Genomic DNA, 13,381 nt, shown 5'->3' on the forward strand with positions numbered 1-13,381 from the left:
TAATAGTTCAGCAGAGCAATGGTGACTGAGACTATGTGGTCACCACAAGGTCTCTTGGTACCAGAAGTAACTTTGGTTCTGGACCTCTGCTGTAGGGATCAGCACAACAGTAGCAGTCTCCTGAGTCATCTGCTCTATGCAAACCAATGTCACTGAAGTGTGGGCTGCTGATGAGACAACGCCAAAGGTGTTCAAGTGACTTCATTTTCCCATTTTGAGATATGAACTTTTTGCTAAATGACCTAAGAAGACCATTTTACTGAGTTGCCAGAAGGATAATTTATGTCTGTGCTCTCTAAGAATGATGTTCTTTTCCACTTCTCTGAGGTGAATAGATGGAGGACCCCTTTTATACTGCTGAAGGTTGTAGCAAGGGCCAACCTTATGGGCTGGTAATGTAGGCACCTACCCAGGGAGCCAATGAAAGAGGGGCATCTGAAGTTGAGACACATTTCTCAAATTTTGGGTCCTGATCCAAAAGGGAGTTGCAAGGCTATTGTAGGTGGATTTCCAGGGTGGTATCTGCAGGCTAAGTGCCCAACTCTGACAACTGTGCTGCCACTGGCAGCAACACAGAAGTAAAAGTGGGATGGTATGATAAAAGAAAGGGCAATAAAACACAAATTTTCCAAGGGCACCATTTTCTTAAATGCTGGCATGTTGTAGCTAGGAAGTCATATTAATGGGGATGATCATGAAGTGTGCAGCTATCCACAATGCATAAAAAACAGTCATTGGGGGAGAGAGATGAAGAATTCCAGGTAAATGGAGAGCTTGGTATAGGGCAGAGGAAGAGGGGATGCCTCCAGTGTAACCACAAGACTCAAATTATTTGAACCTTCGTAGATAAAAATCAGCATATTGACTTTCAGCCATAATCAAGAGGTGATTTCAAATAGCCTTCAGAATTGGCTTCAGGTAGACTATGTTGTATTAATCTAATTCTGAGGTAACAGAGATGTGGTTCTATTCCCAGTTCTATTATAGATTTTCTGTGTGACTTGAGGTCATCTAATCTTTGTTAATTCCCCATCTATACAATAGGGATTATAATTTTTCTTGCCTGTCTTGTCTATTGAGGCTGTAAACTTGTCAGGACAGAAATGGTCTCTTAGGGCATGTTTTCATGCTAGTGTTATTTCAGAATAACTGATGTTATTTCAAAATAATGTCGAGCAGAAGGACTTCTTACTCCAATTCCTATAACCCTAATTTCATGAGGAGTAAGGGAAATATCAAAGGAAGAGTATTCTTCCCTTGACTTCCTGCTGTGTAAACGGCCCCAAAAGTAGAAATAAGTTATTTTGACTCAGCTACACAATTGACGCAGTTGACGTTGCGTATCTTAATTCGACTTCTGCCCTGCTGTGTAAACATGTCCTTGGTGTCTTTGCACAGGGTTCTCAAACCACATGTTGTGACAGCTCAGGAGCTCAAAAGGCTATTACATGGGAGCTGGGAGCTGTCAGCCTCCAACCCTAAACCTTGCTTTGCCTCCAGCATTTATAATAGTGTTATAAATTAAAACACATTTTTGTAATGTTTAAGGAAGGGTCACGTTCAGGCTTGCTGTGTGAAAGGGTCACCATATGAAAGTTTGAAAACCACTCACCTAGCACACCAGGTGTATTGTAATACAAAGTATCATTCCACGAGGGCTTAGGAATATTTTTATCTTTACCATGCATAATACTCTATTTGTTTAAATATTTAATTGCTATTTTTTTTCTTTTATTGCACTGAAGAAAACAAATATCTTGATTCTTGGTCATAGCCATTGTATCCATAAACCACTGATCCATCCATTTGTAGGGATAATAAATACTATTTACTTTATAGATGAATGATTGTTTAAAAATGTCAGAATACAAGGATAGTGCAGAAAAACAGCATGAGATGTTTTCACTACGTAACTTCATGGCAATAACAGACATCAATGAACAGTTTCTGTTAATCTGATCATATATTTGCTCATAATTGGGGTGATTGGAGCTATGGACACAATTGCCACTTAAGTAGTAAGTAGTAATGGCACATTTTTTGCACAATATTTCATGGAGACATTATGAAAACTGAAATAAGTAATTAGTGCACTCCACCACAGTCCAGTGTTGGCAAGTTATTAACTTTCATGAATATTTGTCAAAATTTGTTAATGAACACTATTTTAATGCCTCTCTGAGGTCTTTTATCCCTTTAGTTTGATTTATCTAACTGATTGGATGGTAGAATTTGGTTACAAGACATAACTCTGTGGAAAACAAACCATTCCAGTTTGCCAAACATCTCTATAATAGGAATTATTGTTATATACACTGCAGTGCAGGAACCATTGGTATAGAGAAAAAATAAATCTAATCAAAGCACTTAAAAATGCTCCATAATTCACTTTTTCTTTACAGTCCTGCATGAATATATGTAGTATTTGCTTGGTGCAATAATTACTGAGACAAAACTACTCCTCCTGTCCTTATTATCCAGCAGGAGGGCCAGGGGTTTACCTAATAAAACAGAATAGAAAGCTCATTAAATGGACTCCATGAAATGATTTCTCAGAAGGAGGGGTGTCCCCCAAGTACAATATCACCATTGTCCTGCTCCTGATTGGTGCTACCAGCTGTTTTTAAACAGTAAACACTATTTTGACACGGGCACTCAAGCATCTAACTATTTGACTTACTCATCTATGTAGTAAGCAATCAACTTCTACCATAAGCAACATATCCTATCATCTCCACAGCAATCTACATGTTGAACAACTGATCTACGTTGGACAGAATGGCATGCAAAGGATAGGTTTTGCATTTTGGTGATGAAAAAATGCGGGATATTTTCTAGCATGACATACACACTCCCCAGTCTAGTAATGCCAAAATACCAGTAACAATGCATGCTACATTGGCCCACGAAAGCTCATCATCTAATAAACCATCTTGTTAGTCTTTAAAGTGCTACATAGTCCTGTATTTTGTTAATGCATGCTACAGTCCAACAGATCACTTTAGTATACAGATGGTTCTATGGGCTTCAGTCAGAATGAGATTTGTCGTATTATCTAGAACTGAGGCCTAGTAGTTCAGATAAATAGTTACCTTTCTGTGATGGAAATTAAATCAAATCAAACTAAAGTGTAATATTTTCCTCCTCTCCCTCCACCCCATTTCCATTTCTAGCAGCTAAACCTACAACATTAGTTGCTTATCCTTTGAAACTAACAGATATGATGAGAATAAGTATATTATGGGGGTGGATAAAAATAAGAGACAGCCCCACACACAACTTCAAAGAAGCATGTTGAAACTGTCTGGGAAGATGAATGACACTTCAAGGGAAAAGAGCATTGTCAGCATGACCCCGGTGATAGGTGTAGAAGGCAAATGCACGTGATGATGAATCGCTATCTGACAAAAGGGTGCATCTTGTGATAACAGCAAAAAGCAGTATTGCATTTTCTCTGGTAGACACTTGTCTTTCATCACATCTGTTTGCCATCTTGAAAGCTTGTCCTTTCTACCAACAGAATTTGGTCTAATAAAAAATATTACTTCACCCACCTTGTCTCTCATTATTTAATCTCTCAATTACATTTAGTTCAGTAGTTCTATTATTTCCACTTCCCCTTTTCAGTTTCAGGGCTCTTAATGTGGATATCTTACTTCTGCAGATGGTTTTAAATACCAGCAGTGTTAGGGGAAGATTCTTTTTCATTGCATTCCCATTGTGGCTCTTCTCTATAATGTTCCTTTGCCTAATTATTAGACTCCCTGAAAATAATAATCGTTATGTCCACTAGGTTTTCTGAGATATCTACACGGTCGTTAAACATACCCCATGACACTGAGTCTCAGAGCATGGGGATCACTGGGCATAGAATCTGGGGCTAAATAGTACAATGTGGACTTCTGACTTGGGCTGCAGTCCAGGCTCTGGGACCTTCCCCCATCACAGGGATTCGGAGCATGGTTTCCACCCTAAGTCTGAATATCTACATTGTGGATTCATTGTCCTGGGAGCCCAAGTTATACAAGCACAGAAATGTAAAACTGGAAAAGACCCCAAGAACTATGCTGTGGCATGACCAAATAAACCTAGACTTTGCTTGGCAGATGTGTATCCAGCTTGTTTTTTAAATTCCAAAGATGGGGATCCCATGACCTGCTTTGGAACCCTATTCCAGAGTTTAACTACTCTTATAGGTAGAAAGCTTTCCTTGTATCTCATATAAAATGTCTCTTGCTGCAAATTAAGACCATTACATCTTGTCCTACCTTCCATGGACATATACATTGTTTTCTTACTGCTCTATTTATAACAGCCCTTAACATATTGAAAACTTACTGTAACCCCTGAGTCTTCTTTTCTCAGGATTAAACATGCCCAGTTTTTTTCATAGGGAACATTTTCTAACCCTGTCATCATTTTTTGCTCTTCTCTGGACACTGTGCAATTTGTTCACATCTTTCCTAAATTGTGGTGCCCAGAAGTGGACATTGCATTCCAGCTGGAGCCTCACAAGTGCCTTTTTTTTGCAGCTGCATGACATTGATGGCTCATATTCAGTTTGTAGTCCACTATAACCCCCAATACCATTTAGCAGCACTGCCACTGAGCGAGGTGTTCCCTATTTTGTAGCTGTGCATTTGATTTTTTCCTTCCTATGTAACATACTTGCTTTAATTGAGTTTCTTTTTGATGAGTTCAGATTAATTCTCCAATCTGTCAAGGTCATTTTTTTAAATTTCTAACTTGTCTTCCAATGTGCTTCTACCGCCTCCCAGCTTGGTGTCATCTGCAAATTTTATAAGCACATATTCTACTCTATTATCCAAGAGTGGCAAGGACTTGCCCTTGTGGGATCCACACTAACTATGCCCTTCCAATTTGACAGCAAACCACTGATAACTATTATTTGAGGATGATCTTACAACCAGCTGTGCACTCACTTTATAGTAATTTCATCTAGTCCTCATTTGCCAGATTTGCTTATGAGAATGTTATGAGGAACTCTGTCATAGGCCTTGCTAAATTCAAGGTTTATTACATCTACTGCTTCCTCTTTATTCACTATGTTGAGTGCTTAATTTGTAATGAAAGGGGTTCTGAGGATTAAGCAATTGTTTTGTTTCATACCTTACAAGGCAAGTCTAGAGGTGCTGAGGCTATTAACTGCCAAACTTAGAAGGTCTGTGGCTCATCCCTGGCACTAACTGCACACAGACAAGGTCAGTAATCCAATAAAATAAGTGAATGAAATTCATGTGGCATGACTTGTTCTTGACCAATCCATTCTGGCTATTTCTTACAACTCTATAATCCTACTGGTGCTTACAAACTGATTGTTTAATAATTTGCTTGGGTATCTTTCACGATATTGAGGTTAGGTGGATGTCTATAATTCCCTGGATACTCCTTCGAATTTTAAAGATATGTTTGCCCTTCTTCAAGCTTCTGGGACCTCCCTTGTCCCCCAGCAGTCACCTTAGAAAACCTCTAACAGCTCTGAGAGTGCTTCAGATAGTTCCTTGAGTATTCTAGGATGAACTTTGTCAGATTCTGCTAACCTGAAAACATGTAAGTTACCAAAATATTTTAACCTGTCAATATTAATTGTGCCATTAAGCTTTTTAGTGAAGACTGAAACAAAATAGACATAAGAGCTTTCTTGATTTCATCAGATATGAGTGCTCCTTTATTAGAGGACTTACACTTTTCATCACCTCTCTCTTGTTCCTAATGTATTTAAAGAATCTCCTGTAATTTTCTTTTATGTCCTTGTGCCTTAGTCTTTTGATTTGGTCCCTATGTACTTGTGCTGTTCTTTTGTAATTATCCTTCTCAATTTGACCACTTTCCACTTTTGGATGGGGATTCCCTTTGATTTTAAGATAACCAAGGAACTCCTATTGTATACACGCTGACCTCTTACTATTCTTCCTCTCTTTCCTTTCAGTTGAAATAGTTTGCAGTTGTGCCTGGAATAGCGTCTCTTTGAGGAACTGCCAGCTGTACTGAACTTAGAGGACACGTGCAACCATATCACTGATCTTTTCTCACGGGGTAGACATCCTCTCAGAAATACCTGCCTTATGTTTTTCTAAATTTTAGTCTTGTGTATCTTAGCCACCATTAGAATAAAATGATGCAGATAAACAGGTCTCAATAACGTACTGCACTGTATGGATGGAATGTTAGCATGAAATCCAGAATAGTTACATTAATAATAATCAATATGAATAAAAAATGGTTTTAGAGTATAGAGGGGAAGTCAATTTAAACATGCATAACTAAATTCATTTTCTCTTGTAGCATATTTATTACAATGATTGTCTTTTCATAAAGCCTGGTCCTTTGAAGTCAATCAAAGCTTTGCGATTAATTTGAATAAGAGCATGACCAGGGCCTTCTGGTGGCATTCAGACAAACAATACAAAATATAGGTTTTTTGTGGGACATTGGGAGGTTGCAATCCATCACTCACAACTCACAGGTGAGCCAAAGAGCTACAACTGAATCCCACCTATGCCAGCCTACGAGTGAGAAGCCTCTGTATTCTCAGTACAAGAATTCTAGGCTCTGTACATGCAAACATAGTAATTTTTCTGATCTGACTCTAGGAGTGCCTGCTTACACTAATATGTTTGGGACTATCAGGCCCCTCAACCTTCTTTGCATGAATAATTTACAGCATGAGGGTCCTAAAGAAAGCTCTCCACATCTGGGTACTATCAGCCTTAGGAACTGTGATTTATGGTTCACTAAAACTGCAGAAGCATTGTGTAAGCATGGAAGGCACATTATGGGGTATGAGTGAGGTAAGGACAATACATGCAAGATAAGACAGTCCTTGACCCTACTTCTCCATAATTCTGCAGGCTGTTGTTTTTACCCCTAGCAATGATAGTCTGCATGGATCTATGACTAAGATGCAGACCCATATTACGCAGCTTTTGCTATTGTCTGCAACCAAAAGCTGATTATGGCCTGATTTAGTTTGCAGTGATGGTAGCATAGACAGGTTACAACATACTTGGCATTTCCACTTTCTTCTGCTCAATTTTATTAACCAAAGGGCTTGTTAATTAAATCAAACCAATGTAAGAATGAGGTCAATGTATTCTGAACAACAACAACAAAACGCTACAGTTAGATTGCTGAACAGCTCAGTTTTGCTCATTGAGTGTTATTGATTTTTTGGCAGAGAGAAAGAAAAAGAACAGATGGTAAAAGAAATAAATTAAGCTGCCGGTGATGGAATACAATATCACACTGAATTATAAAGAATTATGATCACCAATCCCTTTAAACATGCATTTGCATACAGTACAAGAAGCTTGTATTGTACAAGCCCTTAGCTGATTGTTTGAAAACCTCACAGTAAATGGCTTATTTTCCAGTCAATGAAAATTTTGCATTTAATGTTATTCCTCAACTGAAATCAGAATGCTAATCCAAGGCAATTTGCAGGAGGTGAAATGGGTGCATTGTGCAATGGTCTCATCAAAAGGCAAAAGCTTTTAGCATTTTTAAAAACCCACCCCAAACCTCTCTGCATTTCTTGAAGGATAACTTCATTACTGCACAGATCAGGTATATTGTAAAGGGAGAGACCTGGGTTATTTAAAATGGATTGAAATTTTAATAAAGGTTTTTATATTATGCCTTGTTCATAGCCTGAAGAACTTACAATAAATGTAATAAAACTCAGTACATTTTGGAAAGAAATGTAAAAGATGCTAATGAAGACAAGAGGCCAGTGTAATTCTATCCAAGATGCAGAACAGACTTAAATTCCACATGTAGGATTGCAGCAAATAAAAAGAAGGGGGAGAGAAGGGCAAACTCAGTTCTGGTATGATTACAACGACATTCATCCTCTTCCTCCACATTTCAGTTTGATCCTCCAATATGAACACCATTAAACAAAGTGATTTAATCAGTATTTGGAATTATGCATGGGAGAAATGTGCACTTAGATACTAAGAGACAGGTTTCTTATAAAATATGTTAGATTTCTTTTCTAAGAAAAGAGGTATAAGGATTTTTTTTCTTGCATAAAACACAACTGACTATGGTTTAATGTACCCCAACACCAGATTAGCATATAGTAAAAAAAAAAAAAGATACGTAGTTTATTTTGAATGAAATTGCCTTAATAGAATTTTCATTTGGTCCTGATTTAAAGACCACATATGTTTTAATCTCTTATCCTATAATTTATTATTAAAATGTGATAATGTGATTTAGTTACTTTTCTTCTTTCATCTCAAAACACTTAAAAAAGGTGGTTAAGTACCAAATCTCCAATTTGGAGATGGGTTATAGAGATGTTCAATAATCTGCACAATGCCACAGAATAAATCATTGACAATAGTGGACTAAACACATATTTTCTGAAAGCGAATTCTATAATTTAGGCCAGGACTACACTAAACCCAGCAGCTCAGCTTAAGGTACGCAACTCCAGATATGTAGAATACATAGCTGGAGTCAGCTTACCTTAAACAAAGCTTGGCAGCATCCCACCAGCAGGAGGCTGATGGGAGCAAAGGCTTTCATCAGCTTCCCTTACTTTTCCTCAGAGCAGGAATACTGGATGCCAGCGGGAACGCCCTTTGAGTTTGTTTTAATGAGTTCTTAACTGGATCTCAGCAGTGTCAATCTTCTGCAGAGTGAAGATGTGGCCTAATTTAGAAATAGGTGAATGTCAAAAAGTACATTTGGTGAAGATTTGGTGAAGCACTCAAAACATTGAAACTCTTGCACCATTTAAGTCCATAACAATCATCCAGTTGACTTACATGGAGCCAGGATTGCACCCCAAATATTTAACTTATCTGAGATACCAGTACCCAAAATACCTTGGATCTGCAAAAGTAGCCTGAAGCTCTCATATGCCTGAAATAGACAGCTGTTCCTTTTTGCTTCTAGTTGGTTAAGAAATACAACAAGAACAGCCTACTACTTTGTGGGCAGTTTTATTTCCAGTCCCTGAAGAAAGACAAAGGGGCAGAAATATGAAACACAATTTAGGGGGAATACCAGTCAGAACATTTTCAAGACTCAAAGATTTGGTTTGAAGTTCTGATGATGGTTCAAGCTTTGCTTCCTATTATCTCTCCTTAGTCTCAAAAAGTTATCTATACTCATAACATTCTTGATTTGGCTCTAATTAGCCTTACGTCATAAAGCAGAAAGTACAATATAGATCTCAAAACTGAATGTAACCTCCTGAGCTCTGTGAGATTTCAAAACAACATATAGAATTAACCCAGGGTGGGCAGACTGCAACATATGTGAAGCAGGGGTTGACCAGTTTGTTTTGACTTGGCATCAATGCTTAGATACAAAAAGAGCATGATTTTCAAGGGTGCTAACTATACACTGTTCCCACTGACCCAAAGATAAGAGGTGCCTCAGAAATACCAAAGACTAGATTAGACTGATTAGATAAGGGATCATTTGGTATCAATTAATCACAGGTCCTAAAGTTAGTTCTCTCTCCATCCTGCTTCGGAGAAATTATCAAAAAAGCAGCAGTGGTGTGCTGGTTGAAAATTAATAGTCCAATGAAAGCTGGGACAAAACTGTGGAGCCTAGATCTTAAAAGCGTATCACAAGTCTTACCCAGTTTTTCATCACGGCTGTCATACCACAGTTTGCAGAGGGGTGGGGAGAACATACTCTATTAGTAGGTGTAGCAATTACTGCTCTATCATGAAATCCCTTGCACCCTTGGTGCCATTCTGAGTGCCCCACTACTATCTACAAGGCCTGGCTGAAGCATATCCCATCACCCCCCACAATCATAGACTTTTCCGTAACAATATCTAGAAATACTTTTCTGCTGCTGCAAGATTTCAGATAACCCACAGATCACTATGGCAGAGTTTCAGCTGTCTGTTCTTAGTTGCATTCACTCTCATTCCTAGTCTGTGAAATACAAGGTGGTGAGATTTTCTTAGACTTAGCAATATGGAATTCAGGAGCTCCTCTTCTAAACAAAAACTAACCAAACTGAACTCACGATATTGACTGAATATATTTGACTTTAATTGTCTTCACTTTGCTGTTAACCTGAGATATGCCTGTTGAAGTGTCTTATACAGAGACTATTTTCACTCCCCAAAATCCTTTTTGTAAAAGCTAAAGAGTTATCACTATTTATTTAGCCCCCAAAGCTTGCTTGGTGACCTATGAAGATACTGCTGAAAAGCACATGGTCTCTGCATTCTTGATATGCTAAGTGTCCTTTAGGATGGTGCAACTCCCCACCCCACCAATACTCTAAACTCTGCCAAAATGATACAGTCATGCCCTATTTCATGACATATCTCTTCAGAAATTAAAGTCTTGATTCAGCTAAACACTTGAATATATGCTTATTTGTAAGCACATGCTTACAACTCTTTGAAGTAAATGGGATTCAAGCACATGATTCAAACAAGATTGTGCTTAAAATTTAAATAACTTAAGAATGCCAAGCTATTCAGGGTCGGAGCTATGTGTTTGTACAGGGTCTAGCACAATGTGCTGGCAGTTCCTCAAGGAGACAATTGGTCTTGATTTTTCCATATTACAAATAATAATGCAAACAGTTAACAAAAAAGAAACACGACAAAAGAAATTACAATTAAAAACAAGCTGAAATGTGTTTTCATTGCCTTGAAGTCTGAGAGTTACTGTTTCATAATTACCTGTTTCTATTTGTGATATCTTTCTGCTGGAGAGGCTTCCAAAAGATTACCTTGACAACCAATAAATACATTAATCCATGCAAGATTTTTTTCCCCCTTGAAATACTTTCTATATTGGAAGTGTTATGTAGGAGGTAAAATTCAGCTGGAACTGGATGGGTTGTGCTGGAGATATGATCATCTTTCCCCAGAATTTTGCAACACAAGCAAATTGAGAGCTCTCATGCAGCAAGAACCAACTTAATTGATGCATTAAATAGGTGCAGCATCAGTGCCCATATGCAGAAAGAGAATTTGACCTAGAAGTTCACTGTCCTTTGCATACCATTAGCACCATTTATAGAACTCAGCCCAACATTTAAAAAGTCTGTGCAAAGGTGTAAATAACTTGTGCAGCAATGTGCACTTCAATATGTTTACACTATTGGTTTTGATGCTCAACAACCTTATAAAACTAAATCATGTAATTCACAAATGGAGGCACAAATTTAATTATTAAATTAAAATACATCGTATCTAGAAAACACCAGTGCAAGAGTTGGGGATTGAAGCATTCCCTACAACTCAAAAGACTAGAGCGGTGATAAGCCAATAGGAATAGCAAATTCCAGGTCAAATAACACTCCACTGAAAAGAGTCTGACCACAAGCCCCAGACCAAAAAAAAAATATTGCAACACTGAGCTTCATCAGCCCATTTGACCTCTGTTGCTGTGGCTGAGCGTGGATTGAGAATTTGTGCCGAGAATCAAGAGCGAGACTGATATTTTTTAAGAGGAAGTAGAAAGAGCAGTGAAACAACTAAAGAACAATAAGAACCCTGGAAACGATAAGCTCATGGGAGAGATGATCAAATATGGTGGAGAAAGTATGATTCAGGAAATACACTGACTATGTAATATAGTGTGGAAAGAAGGGAAGGCACCTAAGGAATGGACAAGATCTGTGCTAGTGGCAATATACAAGAAAGGAAGTGTGTTGGAGTGCAAGAACTACAGAACGATTGCCTTAACGAGTCATCTAGGCAAGATGCTCATGATGGTACCGATGCAGAGATTGAGATTGCAGATAGAAGAACATCTAGTCGATGAGCAAGCGGAATTCAGGAAAGATAGAAATATCATACAGCAGATATTGGCACTAAGATTAATAGCGGAGAAAGATCAGTGAGAAAACAAGAACATCTACAATTGCTATGTCAATTTTCAGAAGGCATTTGATAGTATATATAAGAAGTGATGTGAGCGCTGTTGGAGTCATATGGAGTGAATAGCAAACTGATACGGTTGTTGAAGCTTATCAATGATAATGCAGAGGCAGTGGTGAGAATATGCAGAGAGTTGGGAAGTTGGTTTAGAATGAGTAAAGTTACAAGACAAAGAGATCTGATATCGCTGAATATCTTCGTCATACACCTAGAGAGAGCTATGGACAAGATAGTAGAGGTAGAAGGGGTATCAGTGCATGGGATGAGAACAAACAACATGAGGTTTGCGGATGATATAGTTATCATCGAGGAAGATGAAGAGTGAAAACGGTGCAGGTGCTAAATGAGGAAGAGAAGTGGTATGGACTGATTATGAATATCGATAAAAAGAAGACAATGGTATTTGGAAATAAGGAAATGGGAAGGAAGACCAACGTAGATGGGATTGAACTAGAGAATGTAGAGAAGTTCACGTATTTGGGGAGCGACATGATGTATGATCTAGAATGTAAGAAGGAAATAGCGACTAGAATAGCAAAAGCAAGAGTGAGTTTGAAAGCGATGAATCTAGAAAAGTAAAGCGGTTAGCTTAGGAACGAAGCTGAGCATCTTGAAAATGTGTGTATTTAGCAGCATGTTGTACATATGTGAGACATGGGTGATAACGAAAGATTCAAAGAGAAGGATATTCGCATTTGAGAGGAGTTGTTGTAGAAAGATCCTGAGAGTAGGATGGATGCAGAAGGTCACCAACGAGGAATTATATAGGAAGATACAGCTGAAAGAGAACCTACTGCAGAAGGTTATACAAGGGAAGTTACAGCTATTTGGGCATATCTGCAGAATGAACGACGAGCGAAAAGTCAAGACCCTGGTATCTGGCATAGTGAATGGTCCGAATAGGAGAGGCAGACCCCACAGAGAATGGGTAGATGATATAGTAGATTGGTGCAGAGCTAATCTACAGAAATTAAACCACTCCACACAGGACAAGGAAAGATGGAAGGAAATAGTGAGGGAGGCATCGGACACCAACGGGCGTTGAGTTCATGGTTGTTGATGATGATGGTGAAAGTCATATAGATAAGTCTTAGAGGGGTAGCTGTGTTAGTCTGTATCTGCAAAAACAATGAATAGTCCTTTAATACCTTAAAGACTAAACTGGTTAGTTTTTAAGGTGCCACAGGACTCCTCATTGTTTATCCAAAGTCATAGAGTGATTGATGGCCTGATTCAAAACCCATTACAGTCAATGGAAAGACTCTTGTTGAATTAAATGGGCTTTAGATGAGTTCATTATAGATCATTACTAATGACTTGTCTCATACTGAGAAGCTTGTAGGGGACTAGTGCAGGGCCAAGCAAGGTATCAGATTACATCGGCACCACCTCACCTGGAAGTAATCCAAAGCCCATTGATGTCATTGGGTGCTCTTCCATAGACTTTGGGCAGAATTCTGAACAGTGACCCTATATGGAAG

At 38.4% G+C, this 13,381-nt stretch overlaps 1 protein-coding gene across 4 annotated transcripts in view; it reads right to left on the reverse strand.

The window, feature by feature from the left end:
• Positions 1-13,381, reverse strand: part of SEMA3A (semaphorin 3A) — a 435,303-nt gene that overhangs the window by 181,309 nt on the left and 240,613 nt on the right. The window contains exon 2 of one of the 4 annotated variants that reach the window (XM_075926310.2): positions 13,295-13,370. The exons of the other annotated variants lie outside the window; for them this stretch is intronic. Within the exon in view, the coding sequence (XP_075782425.2) occupies positions 13,295-13,340 (46 nt within the window). The 5' untranslated portion in view covers positions 13,341-13,370. The remainder of the gene's footprint in view (positions 1-13,294; positions 13,371-13,381) is intronic. 4 annotated transcript variants of the gene reach the window in all.

Source organism: Pelodiscus sinensis, chromosome 1 (assembly GCF_052426305.1).
Source record: "Pelodiscus sinensis isolate ZL-2025 chromosome 1, ASM5242630v1, whole genome shotgun sequence".
Classification (NCBI taxonomy): domain Eukaryota; kingdom Metazoa; phylum Chordata; order Testudines; family Trionychidae; genus Pelodiscus; species Pelodiscus sinensis.